General features: G+C 35.1%; 1 protein-coding gene and 1 long non-coding RNA gene across 3 annotated transcripts in view; one reads left to right on the top strand and one right to left on the bottom strand.

Annotated features, from left to right (window-relative positions):
- Window positions 1-19,002, top strand: part of NALF1 (NALCN channel auxiliary factor 1) — a 574,857-nt gene extending 555,855 nt beyond the window's left edge. Inside the window, exons 3-4 of one of the 2 annotated variants that reach the window (XM_019731060.2) lie at window positions 15,453-15,498; window positions 16,908-17,043. In XM_019731060.2, the coding sequence (XP_019586619.2) occupies window positions 15,453-15,475 (23 nt within the window). In that variant the 3' untranslated portion in view covers window positions 15,476-15,498; window positions 16,908-17,043. Of the gene's footprint in view, window positions 1-15,452; window positions 15,499-16,907 lie in introns of both variants that reach the window. The other variant, XM_019731059.2, reaches the window with a different exon arrangement.
- The window catches only part of LOC141571021 (uncharacterized), a 262,558-nt gene continuing 253,635 nt past the window's right edge, over window positions 15,510-24,432 (bottom strand). The window contains exon 3 of the long non-coding RNA XR_012495489.1: window positions 15,510-15,984. This is a non-coding gene — a long non-coding RNA (uncharacterized LOC141571021). The remainder of the gene's footprint in view (window positions 15,985-24,432) is intronic.

Raw genomic sequence — 24,432 nt, 5'->3', positions numbered from 1 at the left:
GATGCTTCTCTTTGAAAATGTAACCACTTGGGTCGAATATCTTAAAAACCCACAGTGATGTCCTTTCTGTAAAGTAATATTTATTGTTATATTTATATTAGTAAATGTATGCTTAATCATTTTTAAACATTTAGTATGTGCATATAAGCAAAAAGAAAATAAGCCATAATCTACCACCAAGAAAACATTTTATACCATGAATAGTGCTTCGAATTATTAAATATACATAATTTAATATTTTCATCATAATACAGTGTATGAGTACAAATGACATGTGTCTTACTAATTGTACTTCTTTGCATTTTTTGATATATAAAAAGTGCTACGATGAACATATATGCCTACTGATTTCCATGAACTTCTGCTTTATTTCCTTAAGCTCATTGAACTGGACGTGGAAAGTGAAACAGCACATAAAAGCTTTAGGTTTTTAATAGTTATTGCCAAAAACTTGGAAAGTTGATAACAACACAGGTTTTCCTCAGTGGTGTATTATGCCACTTGTTTCTCACTGTAAATGTCAAGCGGAGGGGACCCAAGGAACCCAACTTCTCAACACATCAGTTTATACTGTATTGTCTCTGGGAGATGTAAACTTCAAAAACTAATTTTTATTATTCTTCATATTTTCTCAGTTTAAAAGGTCTTTCTACAAACACACACATACACACACACACTTAAATGTAATCAGTATGTTTAAATGTAATCAGCAGTAGACAATAGATATCTCAACTATTGAAAGAATGACTATTTTGTCATTATAAAGAACAGACATAGGTCACTCAAATAAGAATTGTAACTGAATGTTACATCCTGTTATTTTTTTTAAAGTAAAAAAGAGAGAATGATTTCCTGCTATTATATCTTTGTCACTTTATATTCATTTTTTGATTAATTAGCCACATTGTCAGAATCCTTTGCATTGTGTTAAAACTTGAGTCTTGTTTCTTCAGTGGCAGGTGTAAACCAATGACCCCACAGGGAAACAATGAGGAGGAATATCATAGAAATAATTCAAGATGCCATTGGATGAAATGGATCATAATTATGCAGCTCTATCTGGCCTTGTAAGGGGAATAAGCAATTGATAAGCTGCTGCTTGAGAAGTTCCCTTGACAAGTGACATGCCAGAATCTCACTCAGTGGAAAATGTGTGTGACTATAAAATACAGCTTTATTTTAACAGAAGTGTGCATTCAGATGAATGATATATTCTTTTTTTAAACATTGCTAAGGTATGAACTTTGCTATTACATAAACACAATCAATAACACAAGCTACCATTTACTGAATACTTTATAATGTGCCAAGTATTTTGCTATGACGTAGACAGTATTATTTTTGCTATTGTATGGGTCAGGAAACTGAGGCTCAAAAAGTACTAGACTAATCACGGAGGGTCACTGCATAAATTATATAAATGTCTAACCAATATGCTGTACACCTGATACTGATAGATTCTTCAAATGGACCTACATTCCATCCCTCAAACCCCTACCTTCCTGCCGTTACTGTCACTGCTTCCAATGTTTTTGTGATTTCTTTTAAAAAATTGTTACATTTGAATGTCCTACTTCAAACGTTGAACCTACTGGAAGTCAATTAAATTAAAATCTGACCAATAAAGGTAGCTAATCATTCTAGTTAATCTTCTTTTTGTTAAATTTAACAAATTTAACAAATATTGACTCTAAAATATTGAGACTGATTTTCTTATCTGGTCCACAAACTTTTCTAGAATATTTGCTTTTCTTTAGAGTCAGTATATTACCAACTTAACTTTTGGCATTTGTTTTGAGTAAAAACGTTTTGATTAAAATCACAACTGTTTTTGTTCACATTTAATGTTTCAAAAACTGGTGCATCAAATTAGGAAAATGATTTTCCCTTAACTCATTGAAAATAAAGCATATTTTTGAAGTCAGGGTCTATTTATGAGGTGTTTACATGCCTTGAAGCCATTAACGTGTGTCTGTGTATGCATGAGTGTACACAGACATTGGCACCGTTTTGTATGTGTTCTATGATTACACAGAAAGTCTGGTTTTCTCTTTAGAAAGAAAAGCAGGAAATGTTGTTCATACTCTAAATACATTGATGGATCAAAGCATTAGCAAAACTGTCTCTTCAATTACAACTTGTGGTTTGAGATACTGCAGCCACAGAATTATTTACATAGTTTCCTGTTTTCAAGGATATTTCCTTTACAGAGCCCTAGTTACCAAGGATTTCCAAATTAGAAAAAGACTGGGATATATACTAAACAATGACACTGATTTACAATATGTGAGCCCTACCGTGCCATTTCACAGAGAAAAATAAATAGAAATAGAACATAATAGGTGATGTTCTTAACAAGAAACATACAATTTTCTGCATGTGGCTTCTAGAGCAACAGTGCTGAACTAGCTATCGCTCAACAGGAAGTCACAGAAACATCCCATGAGAGAGATCCAATTTTTTCACATCCTCCTGTAATGTAGATTCATATGACACACTTTAACAAATTTCTGTGGATTTTCTAATGTACTTCATGAAATTCCTTTAAACATTCTCTCCCTCTTGGAGAGCAGTCCAAATGGAACAGTGAAAGCATCTTGCAACAATACTGGCTTCATAGTGATGGAAGAGAAGGAGTTGAGATTTTTTATCTTTCCTGAGTCCCTGGTACTCGGTAACTTATCAGAATAGGAGGAATGCTGAGACTTTCTGTCCCATCAGTCCCCACTGCCTTGAACCCTGCATTGTTTCGATGCTTGGTGCAGATGCAAGCATCTGCATTCTAGTGTGCTAACCTCTCCTCCAGTAATCCATATGGCTTTCCTCCACACCACCCTACAAAGTCTTCATGAAGGCAATCATCAAAGGAGTCATTAGGGATGGGGTGGAAAATCAAATGATATATTTGGTGAGTATTTTCTTTGTCCATTACCTGTTTCCTTTTCTATTTTCTAGAATAAATTTTTCATAATTAAAAATATCACTGTAAGCATTTTGGGGAAAATAACAATCTGAAATGTGATATTTAACAGCACTTGTTATGTTTCTGTTTAGATTATATTTTCTCGGGCTGCAGACAGTCTTTGTTCCACTGAAATCCTGGAAAACTTTAGGACCCACTGTTGAGGAAATTCTCTGCTTAGCTTCAAAATTTTTCAAATTCCCAGTTTATTCCTCAACTTAGTTTATGGTCTTAATGAATGAGTGAATTCTCTATAGAACATTTCTGCCATTTTACTGTGGGCCTTTGACTTTAATTTCAATTGGTATCATTTTCAGTTGTTAGAGCAACCTATATTCTATCTAATGTGTGAGTATAGTTAGCTTTCATCTCGGAATGATCTTTATGCAGCCAAGTACTTGTATGGCCTGTTCTTGAGAGTCTGTGTCACTTTTCTTCCTGCTATGTGTCCTTACATTGTATTTTACTATCCGGTTACTTCACTGTGCTTTGTTATCTAATATATTCATTTCATTGAAACGTTCTCTTACAACTCAAGGTATCAGTGCATTATTCCTTGGTTCTTTCCCCTCATTAAATACTTATTGTTCTTTTGGAAATAAACAGCCTGCTAGGTGTTTAGAGTACCAGAATGGAGGGAATGAGTGATCCTTACTCTCAACAACGTCAACTAGAAGAAAAGTAATGTAATGTTATTAATATAAGTTAGAGGTAAGAGTGATGCCAGACTTTATTCATCATACATATCTGATATACCTGCCACAACACTTCTTAAAAAAAAACAACAACACTCCTTTAAAAATGTATACCTTAAAAAATACTTAATATTTGCTCTCGCTTAAAAATGATACTCTGTATAGACATTCATAAGTCTAATACTTTTTGCAGATGGTCACTATAACTTGGAAAAAACATTTTTAGACTTCTTTACTTGACCTCTAATTTTATATTGTTTTACCAGCTCAATTATAAAATAACCCTAGAAAATTAGCAAATTCTCTAGCGATCACTATTTTATTAACTTTTTTTTTTTTAAAGTGGACAAAATTTAGATACCAGCACTGATTTTCTATGTCTGTAAGTTATTTCTAAATAAACCTTAGGTTATAGTCATGTGAAATCACTATTGTAGAAAATATAAAATGAAGAGATATTAAAGTTGAAACATTAATTTCAAAAACTCTTTTCTGAAACACTAAAGATTTACATGATGTCAAAAAAAATTGTCTTGATAATGAATAACCCATTGCATTTGACTATAAGTGTGACTTCTGGTTCAAGTTGGCAAGCCGAAGCCAAATTTTACTTCCCATCTGTCTCTAAAAAAGTTATAATGAAATTGAAGTAAAAACTACAAAATGAGATACATTCATAGAAGCAATGAAATTTAGAAAATGAGACATTGTTAAAACAAAGACTTAAAAAAAAAATGTGTAGAAGAGACAAGGCAGATGCACTGCTTTAGGGTACAGCCAAAATTGTGAGAACCTTCAGAGCAGGCTATAAAAATGACCACAGCAGAGGTGGGAACTGTTCTGCTGTGGGATCATCACTAGGACCCTTTGATAATCCTGGTTTGTTTATAGGGAAGTACAGAGAGCAGGAGAACATAAAGACCAGAAATTCCCTGATGGATTAAAACTATCAGCAGACAGCTGAGCCAACTGGCCATCTCCATTCCTTCTTATATAATAGAGGTGTTTACCTAAAAATACAAGGGATCTACCGTCTAAAGACATTGAATGAGCTACTGAAATGAATGTAAGGAAGCCTTCTTCCTAACGACTTTTGGGAGTCATAGGACAGGGGCTGCAACATGCCTACTTAATCCCTGTTCATTCACTTTAAGGAGAATTCTGCCTCTTGGATAAACTTGAAATTGAAGGTGACAAAAGACTAAAATGTTATATAGAAGGAACAGGATCCACTGAATATAAGCTTTTCAGAGAAAACAAAATCCAACCAAAAAGAATACAAGGTGGAAGTCTGGGAAAGGATTGATTATCAAAGCAATGCTCGAAGGAAGTTCTCCAGAATGGAAGACAACCATGTTTTAGATCGAGAAGTTTCGGCAAAAGAAGCTATAAAGAAGCCACATGTAGACATATATTCTTAAAATGTTAGAGTACAACAGATATATGGAGTATCTGAAGAGGTTTCAAAAAAGGATAACAAACTCAAGCTGTCAATGAAATGAGAAGAATATTAACATCAGTGTGGTAGGCCGGATTTTGGCCCTCATGACCTCCCCTGATGTTATACCTATGAATATGCTACATCACATGGCAAAAAAGGGATTTTGCACATGGAATTAAGATTGCTAATCAGTTGACCTTAAAATACGGAGATGATCCTGGATTATCAGGTGGGCCCAATGTAATCACAGAACACAGAAGGTTTGGCCAGAAAGATGAGGCAGACGAGAGATCAGAGAAATGGAAGGCATGGGAAGGACTCAACCCACTGTTGCTAGATTTTAAGATGGAGAATAGGACCCTGACCCAGCAAATGCAGGGGGCCTCTAGAAATTGAGAATCTCCAGTCAACAGCCAGCAAGAGAACATGGATCTCACTTCTACTACAACCACATGAAACTGAATTCAGCTAATTTCCTTCATCAGCCTGGATAATCAAGGCCAACACTTTATTTCTGCCTCAGGACACCCAGAGTAGAGACACCAGTCAAACCAACCCAGGCTTCTGACTTGCAGAACTGTGAGATAATAAATAGATGCCATTTTAAGTCACTGTGTCTGTGACTTTTTTTTTCCCTTTTTTTCTTTTTTTTACAGCAGCAATAGATAATGAATACAGAGTTCAGTACTAGAACAGGAGTTCTGCTGTAATGAATGCCTAGAAATGTGGAAGTGGCTATGGAACCAGTCAGTGGGGGAATGATGGAAGAATTTCGAGAGGCATGATAGAAAAAGCCCAGATTTCCATGAATAGGGTGCTAGTAGAAATATGGACATTAGAAGCTGTACGTGAGAGCTCAGAAAGAAATGAGAAATGTGTTTATGGAAATTGCAAACGATACATAGTATCCAAAAGCCTAGCGGAAGTGTGACATGCAGTTATGTGGAAAGCAGAGATGCTAAGTGGTGATGTTGGCTCTATAGCTGAGGAGATTTCCCAGTGGTGTTCAAGGTGTGACCTGATTTTTTTCTTGCACTTTATAATGAAATTCAAAAGGAGAAACATAAATGGCAAGAACTGTTAAACATTAAGAATCCAGAGTTGGATGATTTGGGAAAATGGTCAGTCAAGCAATATAGGAAAAGATAATAAATTTGCTGTCAGGAAAGCATGTTCTAGAGGAAACAAAACAAAACACCTGAGGGTGTGTCTGTACCACCATTGTCATACCTCAAAAAGTTTAAAAACTCAGAGTATAAGTTACACAAAAGCCTTTTAAGAAGATTAAAGATCCCCTCACCCATCTAAACAGTAGCAAAAAATAGAGAACAGATTTTCTAGGAAATCTCTGTGGAAGAGCTTCTTATCCAGTGGAGTGAATCCTTGTAACACAGACAAGATTCTCACAGAGTTATTGAGAATTTTATGTCAGTGAAAACACTGCCAGGTTGGACTGAAAGGAACAGAGACAGGATGAAATGAAGGAAGCCTCTTGGACCCCAGTATTCTCTGGCAAGAAACATGCTAATGAAACTACTTAGTTGCGCACATCTGTTACTTTTCATAAAAAAAAAAAGATAAATCAGAGGGCAGAGCTCTGAGCCCAGAGGGTGAGGCTGAGAACCACAGAGGATCATGGCCAGGACCAGGAACCGAGTGGAATTTGTAAAGCTGGATTTCAAAATTGATTTGGACTCCTAGCCCCTTTTCCTGCTGGTTTTTCCCTTTTTGAAGCAGAATGTCTAACTCTTAGCCCATGCCTCTCTCACCATCGTATGTTGGGAGTAGATAACTTGCATTCTAGTTTCACAGAGAGAGAAATTTTATCCCAGGATGGATTATGCCCAGAGCCATATCCATACTTAATTTAGATTATTTAGATAAGAGATTTGGGGAGCTTGAACCAATGAGATTTAGGGCAGATCTCTGTACTGAGTTGATGCTGTATTGGGTGGACACTTTTGGAAGCGTGGGATATGGTGAATGTGTTTTGCATGTGGCATGGGTGTGAATCTTTGGGGGTCAGAGGGTGAAGTATGGTAGACTAAATAATGTACCACCAAAAGAAGCCTGTGGGCTAATCCTCAGAACTTGTGAATGTGTTACATAGCAAAACAGACTTTGCAAATATGATTAAAATTATGGACCTTGAGATGGGGTGATTATCCTGATTATGTGGGTGGGCCCAATCTAATCACACAGGCCCTCTAAAGCTCAGAAGAAGGCACAAGAGTCCGTCAGAAAGACACCATGTAAGAGGCAGGAAAGATGGCAGAAGTAGAGGTGAGAGAGAAGAAAGAATGACTCCAATGCCATTCCTGGCTTTGAAGATGGAGAAAGGGGCCTGAGCCAAGAAGTGGGGACTGCAGGCCTCTAGAAGCTGAGGACAATCCTGGCTAACAGCATGCAAGGATATCAGAAACTCAGTCCTGCAAGCACAAAGAACCAAATTCTGCCAACAAACTGAATGAGCTTAGAAGTGGATCCTCCCCTATGGGCTTTAGAAAGGAACTCAGTCCTGGCAACATCTTGATTTTGGCCCACAAGTGAACACAGAGCAGAGAAACCTTAGTCAATCCTCTTAGATTCTGATTTACAGAACTGTGAGTAAATAATTGAGTGTTATTTTAAGCTGCTAAATTTGTGGTAATTTGTTACAACATCAACAGGAAACAAATACAATCAGAATTTCACCCACAACACTAGACACTAGGACACAATGAAGTAATGTTGCCAAAGTTATTAGGAAAAAGAGATTGTGAATGTTGGATGTTATACCCAGGCAAAATATCTTTCAAATGGAATAAAATTTATTTTAATTAAATATGTACACTCTTGAAACTTTACCTTCCACATATCCCATCTGAAAAATTATTTAAAGTTTTACTGTAGTAGAACAAAAAAGTAATCCAAGAAAGAGTATACTATAGAATTTCAATGTTGATGATATAGTAATAACAAATCATAAGATAATATCTGTGCAACAAAAATAACTGTCCATATTACAACATCGAAATTGCTATGGTTATGAAACTGAATGAGTTTGTGATATAGGAAAGAAGGTATAATACTTTTTCTGTTTATATGACAATTAAAAATCAACTAAAACTTCAGAAGAAAATGTGCAAGAGAATCATAACTCATGTATAAAGCTATCTAAAATTTTCATAAATTTATGACTTGATAAAGTATAAAAAGTGATTATTTTGCCTAATATTTAAAATACTTTGAATAATATTACTATAATGAAATGGGAGTAAATGAACTCTAAAAATTTTATTTTTACTTTCAATTTTCAAAATTAACATATAGAACAAAAACGCATGGGAAAATGTAACTGTAGTTTTAGAACAAAAGCAATGGCTGGCCAAACCTGGGGACTAATGGGGTAAGAGAAAACTATAATGACAAGAAACTACCCAGCTTTCTTAGTTGAGACTAATTAGCTATGATCTACAATCCCTGGATTGAGAAATAGATGCATGAATATATTATTTAGAGTTATGAAGGTAATCACTCTCAACAATAAAAACAAACAAACAAAAGCAAAACCAAAAACCATCAGAAAGTCGTATTGGACTTTGGCTCCTCTAAAGACCTCAATTTAACTGGAAGTCTCTGAAGACTCTATTTTCAAATAAGGTCACCTTCTAAGGTACTAGTACTTAGGTCTTACACATACCTTCTGGGGGAAACTTGATTCAGCCTTCAACTCACAGAAAATGAAATATGGAACCTAATACAATATATTTTACATAAAAGAAGGAAGACAAGAGTTTGAGAGGCAGAATGATAGCATATATTTGAGAAAATCACTGCAGGGTAGCTAGACAGAATCTGGTCTCAATAAAATTCAAGGACATATAGACCCTTTAAAATAAGGGGAGATGAGTGAAAAGGTAATTTGGCTGGAAAGCAGGAAAACATAACAATGGATGTAGATTTTGTAAAAGAAATTGTTGCAGGGCAACAAATTAAAAATTGCAAATTTGTTATACATATACAATATCAACCATATAAAGGTTGGAAAAAACAAAGTGGAAGGTCAACTTGAAGAATGCAATCCAAGGTGGAGATCAAGAATATAAAAACGATAAGAGGGGATGTGATAACTTGAAAACGTATAAAACATATGAAAATAAGTAAGAAACAACCAAAGAAATAATAGGAAATCTCTTTCCTGAATTTATGGACACTCTTATTGGCAGATTAAAGTGGTTCTCCCCTTTCTGGCAAAATTAAGAAATGCAATCAAACTGCAAACATTGTTGAATTTTGAGAATGGAAGACAAATCCTACAAGCTCCAAGAGGGAAAATATCATATTTGTCCATGACATAAAACACTGAGGTCACATTTTTTCTCTCAAAGAGAAACATGTGCAACTATGTTTGTTGTATGGGAATCTCTCTCTGGTGTGGCTGGTTGGAGGAGAAAAACAAGTAGATTTGCTTCCCAAGAAGTGTGTCATTGGAACCCAGCAATCCTGATTGAGAGACTAAATGACGAAGTCATATAGGCCCATATACAAGAAAAAACAACAAAGATTTGCCTGCGAGGTGGGGGGGTGAGAGTGGTGGGACAGCAGTTGAGGGCCGTATGCAGTAGGACACAGAGATTAGTTACAGTGCTGTATCTCCAGTGGTGAGTACACATAATTCTGATGGTCACACTATTACATAATTTTGTTCATGTTGCCTGGCACACTGTCAGTCTTTCATTTCATGAAATAAGCTTGAATTTTTCTGATATTCCTCCCACCACCTACTTTTGTTTTTTTTGTTTTTTCGCGTAACTTAGCTCCAGTGTGCTTCTGCTAATTGCCAAATAATCCCTGATTGAGATTGATATACAGCAAAATACAACTATTTTTAATAATTACAGGGAAGGAAGACATAAAATGTTAGTAATTTGACAATAAATGAGTATAAAACATCTGATGATAGCCTTAAAAAAAAGGAGGAGTTGAAGGAAGTAAAATGTTGTTAATTTCCTCATCAATGATCCTCATAATTACACAAATATATGTTCAAATGCATGTGATTTTTTAAAATTCTAGTAAAAGTAATAAAAGCATACATTTAATAAATTATGGAAACCTATGCATTTAAATATGCTCATACAGCAAATGATAGAAAACAAAAGGAATGGTAAAAAACAAACAAACATTTTTATATGTTTGGAAATGTTATTATCTGGTGAAAACAAGACCAAGCACTACAAATCTGAAATACATGTAAACAGGTTAAACTTTCCTTTTCAATCATTGTGAAACTTTCCGATGTAGAACACCGTACAGAGAAAAGAATAAAATAAAGAGATCAAGAAAAATTAAAACAATAGACAAATGTATCACACAAATGTGCTAATATGTACAGAGATTACATCAGTACCAAACAAAAAATATTCAAAACCACAAGAACATAAACAACAAAACTTCACCACAAACAAAAACACAAAAAATTGACACTTTATAAGAAAAAAGAATGCCACATTTTCTTGATTAATAGTAAATGTCTAGGATTAATAGTAAATGTCTAGTGAAAAATGTGATTTATGGATTTTCTGTATTTACTGACATAACAGCCAAATATATAAAGCAAGATTATTAGAAACAGTTGCAAAAGACATTTCTCAGTTAATGACATTCTGAATAGGCAAAATTACAAAGCTTGCAACTAAATATTGTTAGTCAATGTTAACATTTGAAAATGTTACATAGCATATATAATGTCATATTAATACAAAGAAAACAATTGGGGAAATCAAGTTTTCAAAGCCCACGTTCTTAAACAATGTAAATAAAACTTGAAATTAGTGACAAAGTATTTTCTAAACTATATCAAACAATTGGAATTAAGAGAAAATAAAGCAATAAAACACTCTTTTAAGTCATTTAGATATAAAATGAACTATAAATTGAATTATGGAATATGCAAAATCACTGTATATGAGAACATAAGAGAATTGGCCAAAGCTATTGAGCAATAAATGTCTTACCTATTAGGGAAAAAGTTATTTTAAATGACTAAATTTCCATTCAATTCAAAATTGTTAGAAGGAGAATAAAAGAAAATTAAACAAAAGAGGAAGGAATTATCATAAATGAAGAAATCAGTGCGTTAACAAAGAATAAGTACCCATATGTTCAAGAGCTGCATCTTTGATAATGCAAATAAAAGTGAAAAAATCTTGCAAGTCTTATGCAGTATAAAATAGAAATAAAATATTAACAATGAGGAAGATAATGTAGAAAAATTAAGAGTTTTAAGATAAGACATTATGTATAACTCTACATTCATAAATGTAAAATTCTCAATAAAACAAATTAAAGAAATATAAATGCTTGAAATTGACACAAAACAACCTTGACAGATTAATAACTATGAAAGAAACTATAGAACTATGAAAATTACTTTAAAGAAATTATATCCAGAAAGTTTTATACATTCCAAGCTATCTAAACTGTTCCAGAGTTTCCAAAACTCTACAATTATATATGTGTGTGTGTGTCTGTGTGTGTTTGTGTGTATATATTTACATATACAAATATACATATATATTTATACATATTTAATCTTGGTAACATATGTGCAAAATATAAAATAAATACTATCAAATAAATTATAGAATAATAATGTAAAGTACAATTTAACATGCTAAACATAATTTTATATTTGAAATCTGTATATTATATGCACATAGTGTGTATGTATACGTATGTCTGTATTAATAAAAAAAATGGGGAGAATGAATTCCAGCAGTTTCTTTTTTATTTTTTCATCCTAACAAATTCAGATTTGGGGTAATTCTCTTCCTTTTTACTTCACTGTTTTCTAAACTTTTGCATTCAGAAAAAATAAAGTATATTACTAGTTCAAGTATTTGAAAAATGAGTCTCATATATTCTTGGATTTAAAGATGGTAAAAGGTAAATTACTGAGATAATGAAGGATTATATTTAAATAATACTGTGTGTTTATTGTAAGGATATTTCCTGAGAATATTTGCCTTTCCTACACTTAAATAATATTTATAAAGACCATACTAGAATAATTGTGTGGAGCAGTGAAAAATAAGCTGTTTCTGTGAGTTGGTTAAACTAATTGAAAACAGAAAAAGGATTTGAATTAGATGTTTTACAAAGCCCTTCCTAACTTATAATACGAGTAACGAATATTATGTGAGATTTTACTATCTGCCAGGCACTGTTCTAAACAGTTTATTTGTACTAGTTAATCCTCCAAAAACTCCATGAGGTTGTTACTATAAGACAGAATAATCATTGCTATAATTATTATTATTCAGTGTCAAATAGCAGGTAATGATTCATTAGATATTGCAAAAAGAATATTTGTAAGCAATGTATCAGAGCAAGATTTCATTAACTGAAATGTTTTTCTCTTTATTTCCTAACACCAATCACTGATATATTTGTGTAATGAAATTATTGTTTAAGAAATTATTTATTTTCTTTTGGAAATATGTTCTTATTATAGTTCCTTTGAATGATGAGAAGGAATTAGCCACTATAGGTAGGCTTCCCCACACAGCATGTCTGTGTGCAAATGGTTTACTGGGAAGGATATTGGGAACTACACTTGTGAGGGAATCGAGGAAGGAGGATTTGGCAATGGGAAAACATCTGAGATTGGGATGGCCCTTCTCAGATGCCCTGATTATTGGAGGATGCTTCCCAGGGGCCGAGAAACCTCGGGCAAGGCTGCTGTCCTCAGCCAAGGGCGGTTTCCAGAGAGATACTGAGGCAGGATCCACCTGCAGGCAGGCAGCATCGCCAGTTGGAAGGGCAAGTGTCCATATCTTGGGGGTCCCCTGGATGACAACCCCCCACATCATCTACCACATCGGGCAGGAAACCACATCAGGCTGTATTATCCTTGTTTATTCAAAAATGTATCTGACAGAGAAATAGGCATCTGTCCCAAGTTCAAGACAGAGCAGAACGATGAAAAGGGCAGTAACGTTTTCTAGGCAAACCAACAGAAAAGAAATTGTTTTTTAGGCATAAATCCTAAAAGATAGAAGACTGAATGAGGACACAATAACCAAATACTTCCTAGAAACTAGAAAGAAAATTGATGCATGGTAAAGGATTTGCTGAAGGCTAGAATCAACAGAGAGGAAACCAAGAGTCAACCAGATTTTCATCTAAGACTCTCTCCAGACGCAGTCATGGACAGCATGAGATATTTGGAGGAGACAAGCAGGGCTGGGTGGAAATCTGTTTAAGAAGCAGGCGTGCCGTCCATAGCCCATGCCCTCCTCTCCAACCTAGCACTTTTCCCTCCCTCACCCCAAAGAAAAGACCTGCAGTATTTATGTGTGGGAGGGGAACAATTTTTTTTTTTTCTTTTGAGATGGTGGGAGAAGGAGGTTGGACTGGGTGACACCAGGAGGAGTTGAGGTTCGGGGGACCAAAACAGGATTAAGTGAATGCATACACACTGAGGGTTGAGACTGCCCCTACCCCATCCCAGTGCCTTCTCACATCTCGCTCTTGGAAAACTGGCTGCCCGGCTTTTGCCCTCCAGGATAGCTATTGGATATTTTCTGAGGGATCGGATCAACCTAAAGGAAAGAGTTTTAAAAGTTTCTCCACCTAAACAGTTGAGGCAGGTCATCCTCCAGGGCAACTCACAGCCTGTAATCCTTCTTAGGTGCCCAGATTCCAAAACTTTTTCATGTGGGCAGACAATCAAGAATGTGCAGGGTTCCCATGTAAAAAAATAAGGGAGAAACAAAGAGGAAAAAACATAACTTGGAGAGAACAGAGCCCATACAGGGAGGAAATAAAACATGACAAATAAAAGTACTGCAAATATCTGAGAGCAATCAAAGAATATATTGCAACTATGAAATGAGAACAGTCACTTCAAAACAAAACAAAAAGAAAACCAACATTCAGAGTACATAAAAGAGCTATCGAAAATTAAAATGTGGTAGAAAAAAACCTCAAAATTAGTACACGCTGAAGCTCACCAAATCCTCCAGAAAGCAGAGCAAAGGGATGAAGTGACATAAAACAGAAGAGATAAGAAAATTAAAGTACACATCCTAGAGGTCCAAAAACTAAATGTAGGAATGATACACAAATAAATTTGAAGGATAAGAAATGCTAAACCAGAATTCCATACTCAGCCAAACAATAAAACGTGGAAAAATAAACACATTTTTAAGCATACAATGCCTTGGCAATTTACTCCCATGAGCTTTTCCTTATGAAGGTACTAGATGCCACAGTACCCGTAAATGAGAAAGGAGGCAATAGGAAATAGGAAATCCAGGGGAGAAAGGCAGCAAGCATCCCCAAGAGGATGGTTCATTTGAGTTTTCAGGCTGGTAGCTAAGCAACCTGTCCAGATATAAAAGGCTCCAGGAGATATTTCCACAGGATGATAAAACTGAGAGAACACAGAAATAACTGACAAAGTATTTAGGGTTGAATTAGTAAGTACATAGAGAACTGTAAAATAGTTATTAGCTCTAAGAAAAAAAACCAAAATGGGTTAGGAATGGAAAAGTAAAGTTTACTACTTGGCTGAGATAAGAATTGTTTTCACAAGATCCTAATGAAGCAAACACTGAATATTGAGCAGACTACCACGGTGGAATGGGGGTATTGTGTGGAAGGGATCATATGAGCTGGAGGAAGAAGGAGGATGAATGTTTTATCCTCACATGTTCTAGTGAGAAGTCAATAGCTAATGATACAAAAGGAAAAATCAAGGAAAGCACACAACAGGTTATTTATAAAAATGCAGCTAAATACGGAAATAGTTAAGAGGTGCATGTATTTGACTCTGAGAAGGAAAAATTGGGGATGGGGAGGTGGAGAATTTTTTTCGTGTGTGTGTTTTTTTGTTTTTTTGTAAAGTATCTTGTGACATTATTTGCTTGTTAATATATATGCATGTATAACTCTGAATAAAAACTAATTAAAAAGATGGACAAAGGAAATAGAATATTAATTTTGTCAGTCAAAAGAAGAATACAGATATTGGCTTGAATGAATAGCCTTATCCTTTCTGAAATGAAATTATAAATCAGGAAGCTAGCTTCTCAACAACCTTGGAAGAGCTTCTTATTTGGATGGCATTGTTAAACATATTCTGACTATTAATATTCTAGAATGTTGATCTAAATGACTTTTAGATTTCTATTCTTATAAAGTTACCTATAAACTCTCTTCTTTGTAGAATATAATTTTGGAAAACGTGTACTTCAATAACTGATTAGTCTACCAGTGAGGTATCTTATATGATAAAATATCATACAATAAAAATGTCGCAGCTGCAGACCTCATTAATTCAGTTTTTTCTCCATATTCTTCCTAGGCGAAGGTGAAGTTTACCTTTGAATGCCTAAGAAGAAATGAATATTGTAAGCATCATTATAAGGATATCTTGGTCATTTCTTTAAAAGAAACTGAAGATTACAGTGTATATTATTTAATAGATTTTTAATTAAATAACTATATATTGAGTTTATTCATGCAATAAATGCTAATTAAGAATCTGTTTTGTTCAGGTATTCTGCTACATATTGGTCACGCGAAACTGAAAATATATAATTCTTGCTTTTAAGTTAACAAATAAGTTAGGAAATTGACATGAAAATGAGCAATTGTGATTGAAATAAAAAAATAATAACTGTTTATTGAAGTTACAAAAAACGCACTAGCAGCCCAGGCATGTGAGCATAGGGAATTTCCTGTAAGTTGAACTTGAAGGATAAAGGAGAGTAGGTGTATGAGTTGATGGCGAATATTCCAAGGAGGAAAAGCAGCTTGGACAGTCATACAGAGGGGATAGGAAGAGTCCGAGAAGAGCCAGTAGTTCAGGATGGCTGGAACATTGAGCAATGAGTCTGGAGAGAGCGGAAAAGATATTTTAGATTTTATCATATAGGTGGAGGCACGAGACACTATTAATAGCTATTCTTATTAACAGTAGCCAAAATTTTAAGTTTTATTCCTGTGCTAAGCACCAAGCTAAGCTCTTTGCATGCAGAATCTTATTTAATCCTTACAATTGCTATATCCTTATTTTTCCATTTTTCAAGCTTGAGTGTAACATAATAAAATTTATGGAGAAATTCCATTCTAACACTTGTGAGAAAAGTGTTTCAGTCCAGTGGAAAAAAAAAAGATACAAAATGGCTTATGCAACTCCACAAAAACATTATATATAATATAGCAAGAAACAAGGTTGGAAAGAGAAATACTCAGAAAATAAATCGAAAGGAAATGGTCACCCATTGGCTTGTAGATGGTTATGCCCATTCACCAGGACGGGATATAAGACATGGTGAGGTTTAGCAGAGGAAGTGATTAGTAAACACAGTTCCTACAGCAGTGATACTTTGATTGGTTGGTTATTTCACTTAGCATAACTAGTTGATGTTACTTTATGCATTGCATTAATTAATTGCATTCCTGTTAAAGAATAATGATGGTTGCATGTCCTTGATCACTGAATTGATCCAGAACCTCAGGTTCTGATTTTGACCTAATGACATCTTTCATTCTATATTCATCACAACCCAGAACTTTCATGGTATGACCACCAGGAATATAAAAAAGAACAGAGTGAGGAACTTAAAAGTGCTGGTTTGAAAGCATGGTTGACTATTTATCCAGACTGTATCAACTTTCCTTTCCTTTACAAAATGAATTGCTTGTAAGATTTTGTGGATCAGAACGTTAAAGTAACAGCTTCGCTCTACTATGCACTCCTTCCTGCAGGTCTTCCTTTCCTTTTAACTGTCGGTCCACCTTCTTCATCCTGCAGGGCTCTCCCAGACCTTTCTAACCAATGATGAACCAGAATGCTGTGATGTCAGGAGAGAAGAGCAATCCAACAATCCATCCAAAGGGCCGGTGTTAAAAAGTGGATCCTGTCACAGGACGTCGCTCCCAGTTTCATCAGCAACAAGACTGTGCAACAGCAGACTCAAACTGTGTGTTCTCGTACTGATTCTCTTACATACAGTTCTCACAGCCTCAGCAGCACAGAACGCCACGGCGCTGAGCTTTGGAGGCATCAACACGCTGGAGGAAAGCTCAACTAATGAGGACTAACAGCGAAGGACAAAGTGGCACCAGAGCAGCAGCTGGCCCACCATGAAAATGCAACTGCTATAAGATGTAACAGACTGGGTGCTTTTACCCTCCAATCACTTCTTGCAAGGCCTTTAGGGTAACATTTAAAAAGATGGGCCTGAATCCAAACAAGGACACAAACACAGCTTTTTATTGACTAAAAGGCTGTAAAGTGACTTCAATTTCTCACACCATTTTATACACTGTGTTTTAATGTTTGGAGGTATTATTTGCTTTGGATTTTGCTTTAGGTTGATTTGTTTGTTTATTTTTTGCACTTGTTAATACAGGATTTATTTTGGGGGATGGTTTCTCAGAGGTAAACTAAGTCTTTTCACTGTCTCTCTATATATATATTTCTAGTCATTGTGTGTGTTCATCAGATAGTTTTGTCTCTATGTCCTGTCAGTTTCTATTAGAGGAATGATTGCTATGACCTCATGGTATATAGCAAAAAACAACAACAAAAAAAAAAATGATAAAAAATAAAAAAGACAAAAAAAAGAAAACAACAAAAAATAAAAAAATTCCCTAACTCGCCCTCCTGCCTAAGGAACCAATGCCTTTCCTGGCCTTTCCTCCTCTCACCCTCTTCTCGCCCCTCAGCAGACATCCGCTTGCTTCTGTCTATGTGGCCACGGCAATGGGCGCGCAAGCTCTGGTGGGCCTCTGAGCTGCTGTTGCACAAACCCGCAACGGAGCAGAGGGGGTTACTTTTCAGCTGGACAAACAAGTGTTCCCCGAAATAGGTGGAATCAGACAGCTAACACATTTTTATGTTGAAAACAAATAAAAGCAAACGATTATGAACTATGTTGCTCCAGCTCCCATTCCCCAAGGCCCAGTCCTTTCTCGCTGATCAGGCGGCTCTGAGTGGCCGCCTAGGATCAGCATGTGAAGAGGCAGGAGTCCTTCCTGGAAGCGGGGCGTTGGTTGAGATTGCAGTTTTGTTGCGGCTCACACAGGGGCCCATTTGGGCCCTTGTAATGAGAACAGAGACTGAGGGCACAGATCTTGACTTCTTGTTCCTCTTTATGGTTGTGGAGGAGATAGTAGAGATGCTCAAATACCTGCAGTATACACAATATACCCAATTTTGCTCCAGGATTTCCCCAACATGCGGTTTTAATTACTCCAGGTATAAAGTGTATGCAATTCTGTATCATCACAAAAGAAGATTTTTTAAAAAAATAGGTTAGCCATTTTCATTCAAATGCAAAAACTTTATCACTCTAACATGCTCTAGGTAGTTGAAGAAAAGAGGAGAAATCTGGTTGCTCTATTTGTATTTTTTTCTTTTTGTGGGAACATTTCACACGCTGAGTGTCTATGAATTTGTTTTCTACAAAAGGCTTTTATGAGTTTACAGTAGAATCAGTGGAAGGAAAAGTTAATAAGGGCTGTTTTTAAAAAAAATAAACAAACAAAACAAATAATTAAAAAAACACTTTACATTCCTTCCTATTCTCTAACTACACTTGGGAAGTGCACTTCAGATATGTTTGCTGTGTAGCTGGGAAGTGAAGGAAAACCATAGAAAAGGTCCTCTTAGCGAACAAAATTTAGTTATTAACTTTATAGCTATGAAATTCCCCCAGGCATTTGTTTTCGTTCAAACAAACTTTAACCTCTGCATCATACTTAACCCTGCGACATGCGTACAGTATGCATATTTTGTTTTGAATAAAAAATGTTTTGTTCCAGTCTGTTAAGAATATTCAAAAAATAATAAAGGTATTGCTTAATAAAATTGCTAGAATTGTTTAGCAGTACATGCACAAATATTTTACTAGATTCTTTGTTTTAATTGTGTTTTGTTGAGACTGAAAATCCTAAAATGGTCTGCGCAAATACAAAAAAAAAAACACCAAAAATGCAAAATTCTCCAGTTTTTGTTCCTTTTTTTAAAAATTGTTTCTTTCTTGCAAATGCAAACACTTTCACATGTGTGCACACACAGAGAGACACAGTAATTTTAATTTACAGAAATGTGTTATTTCTGGGGACAAAGTAGGTGGGGAGTGGCTGGGGGTGGCATTGAATTGTTGCAAATGTTAAAAACTTGTACAAATGAGCATTTTTAAAGGCTAACTAGTGGAGTGTAGATTTCATTGGAGTTGGGGGATGAGAACAGCAGGGGGACAGTGACTGGAGGGTGAGGGGATGGGTGATGATTCACAAAGAAGATGACCTCTTATGACTGTCATATGGCTAGGAAAAACTTTATGACCGTTGTCTAACTCTGTTGCACAAAGGCCACTCCACAGTTCAATTTTTCGATGTTCCTTATGCTTCTGTTCATGCCAGAGCTATTTCTATTCTTTTAGAAAATGTGTGCACAACATCAAACACGTTATCAAATAATAATAATGATGATGATAATAAACTACTATAAATTAACAGCTGCAAGTTCCACCCACTCTTACGACAAGACACTGGGCAAAATAATGAAAAACAGTATTCCTTAAGAAATAGAGCTTATTTTCGCTTAATATCTTTTGAAACTGGTTAAAGTTCTTTCCCAATATAAAGGGAGGAATTTTCCACTTGACCCTGCTTAGCTTTAGTTTGGGGAAGATGGCAGCCGAAGGAGAGAAAACAAAAACGTTCATTATTCTTATGTGAGAATGATCACTATGCCTAGTATTTATTATCAGAAATGTGTAACCACTTCCTTATGATATTTCCATTGACACAGTGAACTAAAGAAGCTTTTCCTTGAGTCAGCAGCTAAGCAGGGGTGTCCAAACTGCGGCCCATGGGCCAACTGCGGCTCGCAATCCATTGTTAATTGGCCCTCAGCAAATTCCAAAAATACATTCAGTTTACTTAAATAAACCAGATGAGGCAATACGTACTTCACCTCGAGTGAGTGGCCTGACTATTTGTGTATTATACCGCATATGGCCCTTGGTAAAAACCTTTGAAAAAAGTTTGGACACCCCTGAGCTAAAGGATCCAAATAGGCAATGACTCCTTTACAAAGTCAAGAAACAGCCATTGAAAATGCAAATCTCATTACACCCATTGTTAATTTATAGTAGTTTATCATCGTCATTATTATTATTATTTGATAACATGTTTGATGTTGTGCACACATTAATACTGACAGAAAAGAATTCAGACCCTGCATCTGTGTAATCAACATCTTGTTCCATTTTTCTCATAGTGGATAGCCATGCATACTGGATAATGAATTATATTATTAAAACAATTATTTTTCAAAGCAAGTTGAAAACAAAGAAAATATTTTTCCATGAATGTATAGAACATGTTTCACCATGTTTACTATTGTCTTTTTTTTTTTTCTACAATAGAGAAATTCCAGTATGTGGAATATGTTGATACTGCAAAACCAAATATCAAATAACATAAGTGGAATTACAGTCAGCCCTCAATATCCGTGGATTTCACATCACAGATTCATGTGTCATATATATATCATATATATACGCATATGTACAAATTGCTTATAAGTAAAACTTTAACCACAAAATTATTTAGTCCATAGCAACACACACATAACATTATGATGAATGATTTCTATTTTTTGTTAAAGTTTGAGCAACGTGCTCATTTAAAAACTACTTTTGACATGGAAAACAGACTCCCAAACTCCATTAATGACGGAACAACGATTTTGGAATAACCAGAATCTTGTCTACCTTCCAAACATTAATGATGTATAGAAAAAACTGAGGATGGCATGAAGAGAGTGGGCGATGGTGAGTAACAAGGCTTTAAGTGAGAGGAAGGGAAGAAACTGAGTGGTGCTTAAAGCAATATCTCTGTGACATTGATAAGAATGATCAAACTGCTTTAAATTCTAGAAATTCTCTAAATAATGATAAAATGTATGGATAAACCTCTCTGCCTTGGAATAAAACTTAAGACATGAAGCAAAATATGAAATATGTTCTTTGCTCTTGAGGTACTTCAGGGTTATGTTTACCTGATACAAAACATTTAGATTAAACATTTGGATACAAAACATTAGTAATAAATCTGCTATTTTATCCAAGGCCACCCAGGTAAGGAGTACAAAGGTGGAACTCAAACCACATCTGACTGCAAATTCCAAACACTGGCTCCGGAGCACAGCTGGGATCCTGAGGTCTCAAACATACTTTGGGAGTAGAATTTATTTTCTCCAGATTCTCAGCTATTGATAACATCATTGAGTTTTACATTTAAAAAAATTATAAAAGGAGTTATCTAATGTCTTAGGACACCTTAGCACATATTTAAACATAAAGGTTTCAGTGCTTTTCTTAACTTCTTTCTCTTTTGTGTCAATTTATATTTTTTTTACTTTCAGCTATATCTATATATGGTATGAAAAAAAAGGAGCAGCACAGTAAAAGTAATAGCTTCCGCTGACTTTATCAATCTGTCAAGACCTGTGGAACCCTGCTACGGATTGACGGCAACTTGAATGACTTGGCCCTGCTGCCTGCCATCCTGGCTCACAAGCTCAGCATCGACTTTCATGATGGTTCTCGATAAACCATGTCATGATGAGTTAGTGATATACCCATGGCTATTGCTGAGGCATGTGCTAAGGATTTCACTATTTAGAAACACTAGAAATCATATTTCTATTTATTTTCCCCTTCTCCTTAATCTAAAGGGCATGCGAAAGTAAATGAAATCCAATAGGAACAAAGTTAGTTTCTAAGCCTTTAAATGGTAATTCAATTTTGGTGAAACATTTGCTACAGCTCTACACAACAGTCAGGCTGAGCCAAAGTGTTTTGACTTAGTGCAACTTTCTTTTTCTGAAATGTGGTACACTGAAATTAGTTTTTGACTATGCCAAACACACAGCATGAGGAATACATAAATAAAATATTTGTAAAATCTCAGGTATTTTTGCCATAATTAGTCTAAAGCTTGGTTGTTTGCTTTTTATTGCAGCTTCCCCCCCCCCCCTTAAGACAGCATACCTTTTTATTTATTTAATTCATGTGTTTTTTCAGAGGCTGTTTTCATAGATTTCTAGATCTCTTCAAATTTTATATGGAATTTTGCAGTCATACTTGTGTTCAGTAAAACACTTGAAATCAAAACCTCTCAACACAACTTTAAGCTCAATAGATATCAAACAACAACAACAAAAAACTCATGTTATTACAAGTAGGTTTAGTTACCTGCATTTATTCTGATCTCTTTCCCATCTTCCTCCTCTTTCTTAATCTCTCTACCTCTCTCTTTCCCTTCTTTCTCTTTCTCTCTCAACTTCAGGATCATTTGAAATGAGCTATACTAGAGTCAGTGTTGCTGTTTAACCATAATTCCTAGAATTGAAAAGAGAATTAAATGACAATATCAGAAAGAATAATATTAAAAGTTATGAAATATATTAAATGTTGCATTGTCAGAATAAGTTTAGTTGAACAACCAAGACCCTTCAATTTCCTAGAGAAAAATTTGATGCACTTATTATAAAGACTCACAAAGAAATATTCTTTCCTAAGTGACATAGGAAAAGTGTCAGAGATTGTGAAAAGTACTAGTATCATATTCTCATAAGAATAAATTTAAAGATGCAAAAAATGACTGACTTCTTCCAGTTTGAAGTTTGCATTTATGTATATTGTAATAAAGTATAGAACATTTATTTTCAAAATATGATATTGGAAAAAAAATCATACTTTAACTGAAATGGGAATTTAACCTCCACAGAAATCCAATTTCATTGCATATATATTTTAAAGAATTCTTGAGAAAGTTTTACTTTTACATTTCTATGGAAAACTAGCATCTTAATAAGAGTCTAGCTGTCTTTATCAGCATCCACAACACACTGCAACACAACTGATTTTGTATTTATCTGAATGCTTTGCAGACTATAATTATAGCACTACTGCTTTAAATGTGCAGATATATTTTGAAAGATCTAAAGTTAAAGAAAATACATTAAATATTTTTTTTTCAATTTGAGAACAATCATCTCTCACATTTTATATATCAGTGCAATCATTTTTTGCAATTATTTTTAACTTTTAAACCGCACTCACTTTTGCCCCAACCTAATACAAATAGCTAAATCCCGCAAAATATATACTTATTGTATCAAGTCAGCAAGTGATTTCATTCACAGAAACAGATAAACAGCCATGTTCTTCCCTCTGTTTTCTGTGAAGTTGACCAAATCAATTAATTTCCTATTTTTCCCTAAGCCTTTCTTAAGGGTTAATATAAAGTGAAAATTTATGTTTTGTGACATTAGAGGAAAAACCATGAAGCTTGGGTACAATATTATGTGTATCCCTGACACAGCATTCCTGGTCTGCTCAGTGTTTATCATTTGAGAAGGCAACACTCCGTCTCCTAGACTGGGTGAAGTTCTGATCACTGAAGCTCTTCAGCTGAAGAGGACTCAGCATCATCCTGATGCCGCAATCAAGCTCAGATCAGAATAAGATGTGAGGGAACGGGATGACATTTCCCTTTCAAATCACGTGATGAACACCAATACAATGTCTGGGTAATAAAAACGTGCCTTATGGTCTACAAGGGCAGCATTATATAGATTTCTTTTTTAGTTTATTGAAGTTTCCAGAAAGTGGAAGAACACTGACAATTAAAATCAATACCTAATGCTCTTCATTTGAGAAGAGTATGTATAATATATCTTACATTTCCATTATTAATGTATATAAAACAGACATATAAACTGCCTACATTCATGACTTTCCTTCATTTATTGGGAAAAAAAAAACAACTTACTGAGAAACCTCCATGTCACTGTAAGCTAGGCTGTCGAGAAAGAGATACAAAAGAAGTATTTTTGGCCTTTCAGAAGTTCGTAAACCATTGTGGGTGTGAGGACTATGATTATAATGCAGAGAGATACGTCAAGAGCATGGCAAACTTAGAGTACTCTGGAAACACTTAACTCTGATTGACAGAAATTAAAGTTTCACAGATAAAGTGACATTTTAATAATCCCCTAGGAGTTCAGCAAGCAAAAGACAGAAGTTATGGCCACGTGCAAAGACACAGAAGTCAAAGCGATTTTCTTGCCGGGCACAGAGAAATGTAGAGCCTCACGTTTGGAGAGACAAGAGGCTGCTCTCGTAACCCAGCCTAGAAGTTTGGATTTGACCCTCAAAGTAAAAGAAAGCCATTAGGGAAAAAAAAATGTTTTGAATAATACTACATAATGAACGTTATACATTTAAAATTTTTCCTTTGGCAGCAGTATTGAG

This window comes from Rhinolophus sinicus, linkage group LG04, assembly GCF_036562045.2.
Source record: "Rhinolophus sinicus isolate RSC01 linkage group LG04, ASM3656204v1, whole genome shotgun sequence".
Taxonomy (NCBI): Eukaryota; Metazoa; Chordata; class Mammalia; order Chiroptera; family Rhinolophidae; genus Rhinolophus; species Rhinolophus sinicus.
This window is presented reverse-complemented; position numbering and strand designations above follow the sequence as displayed.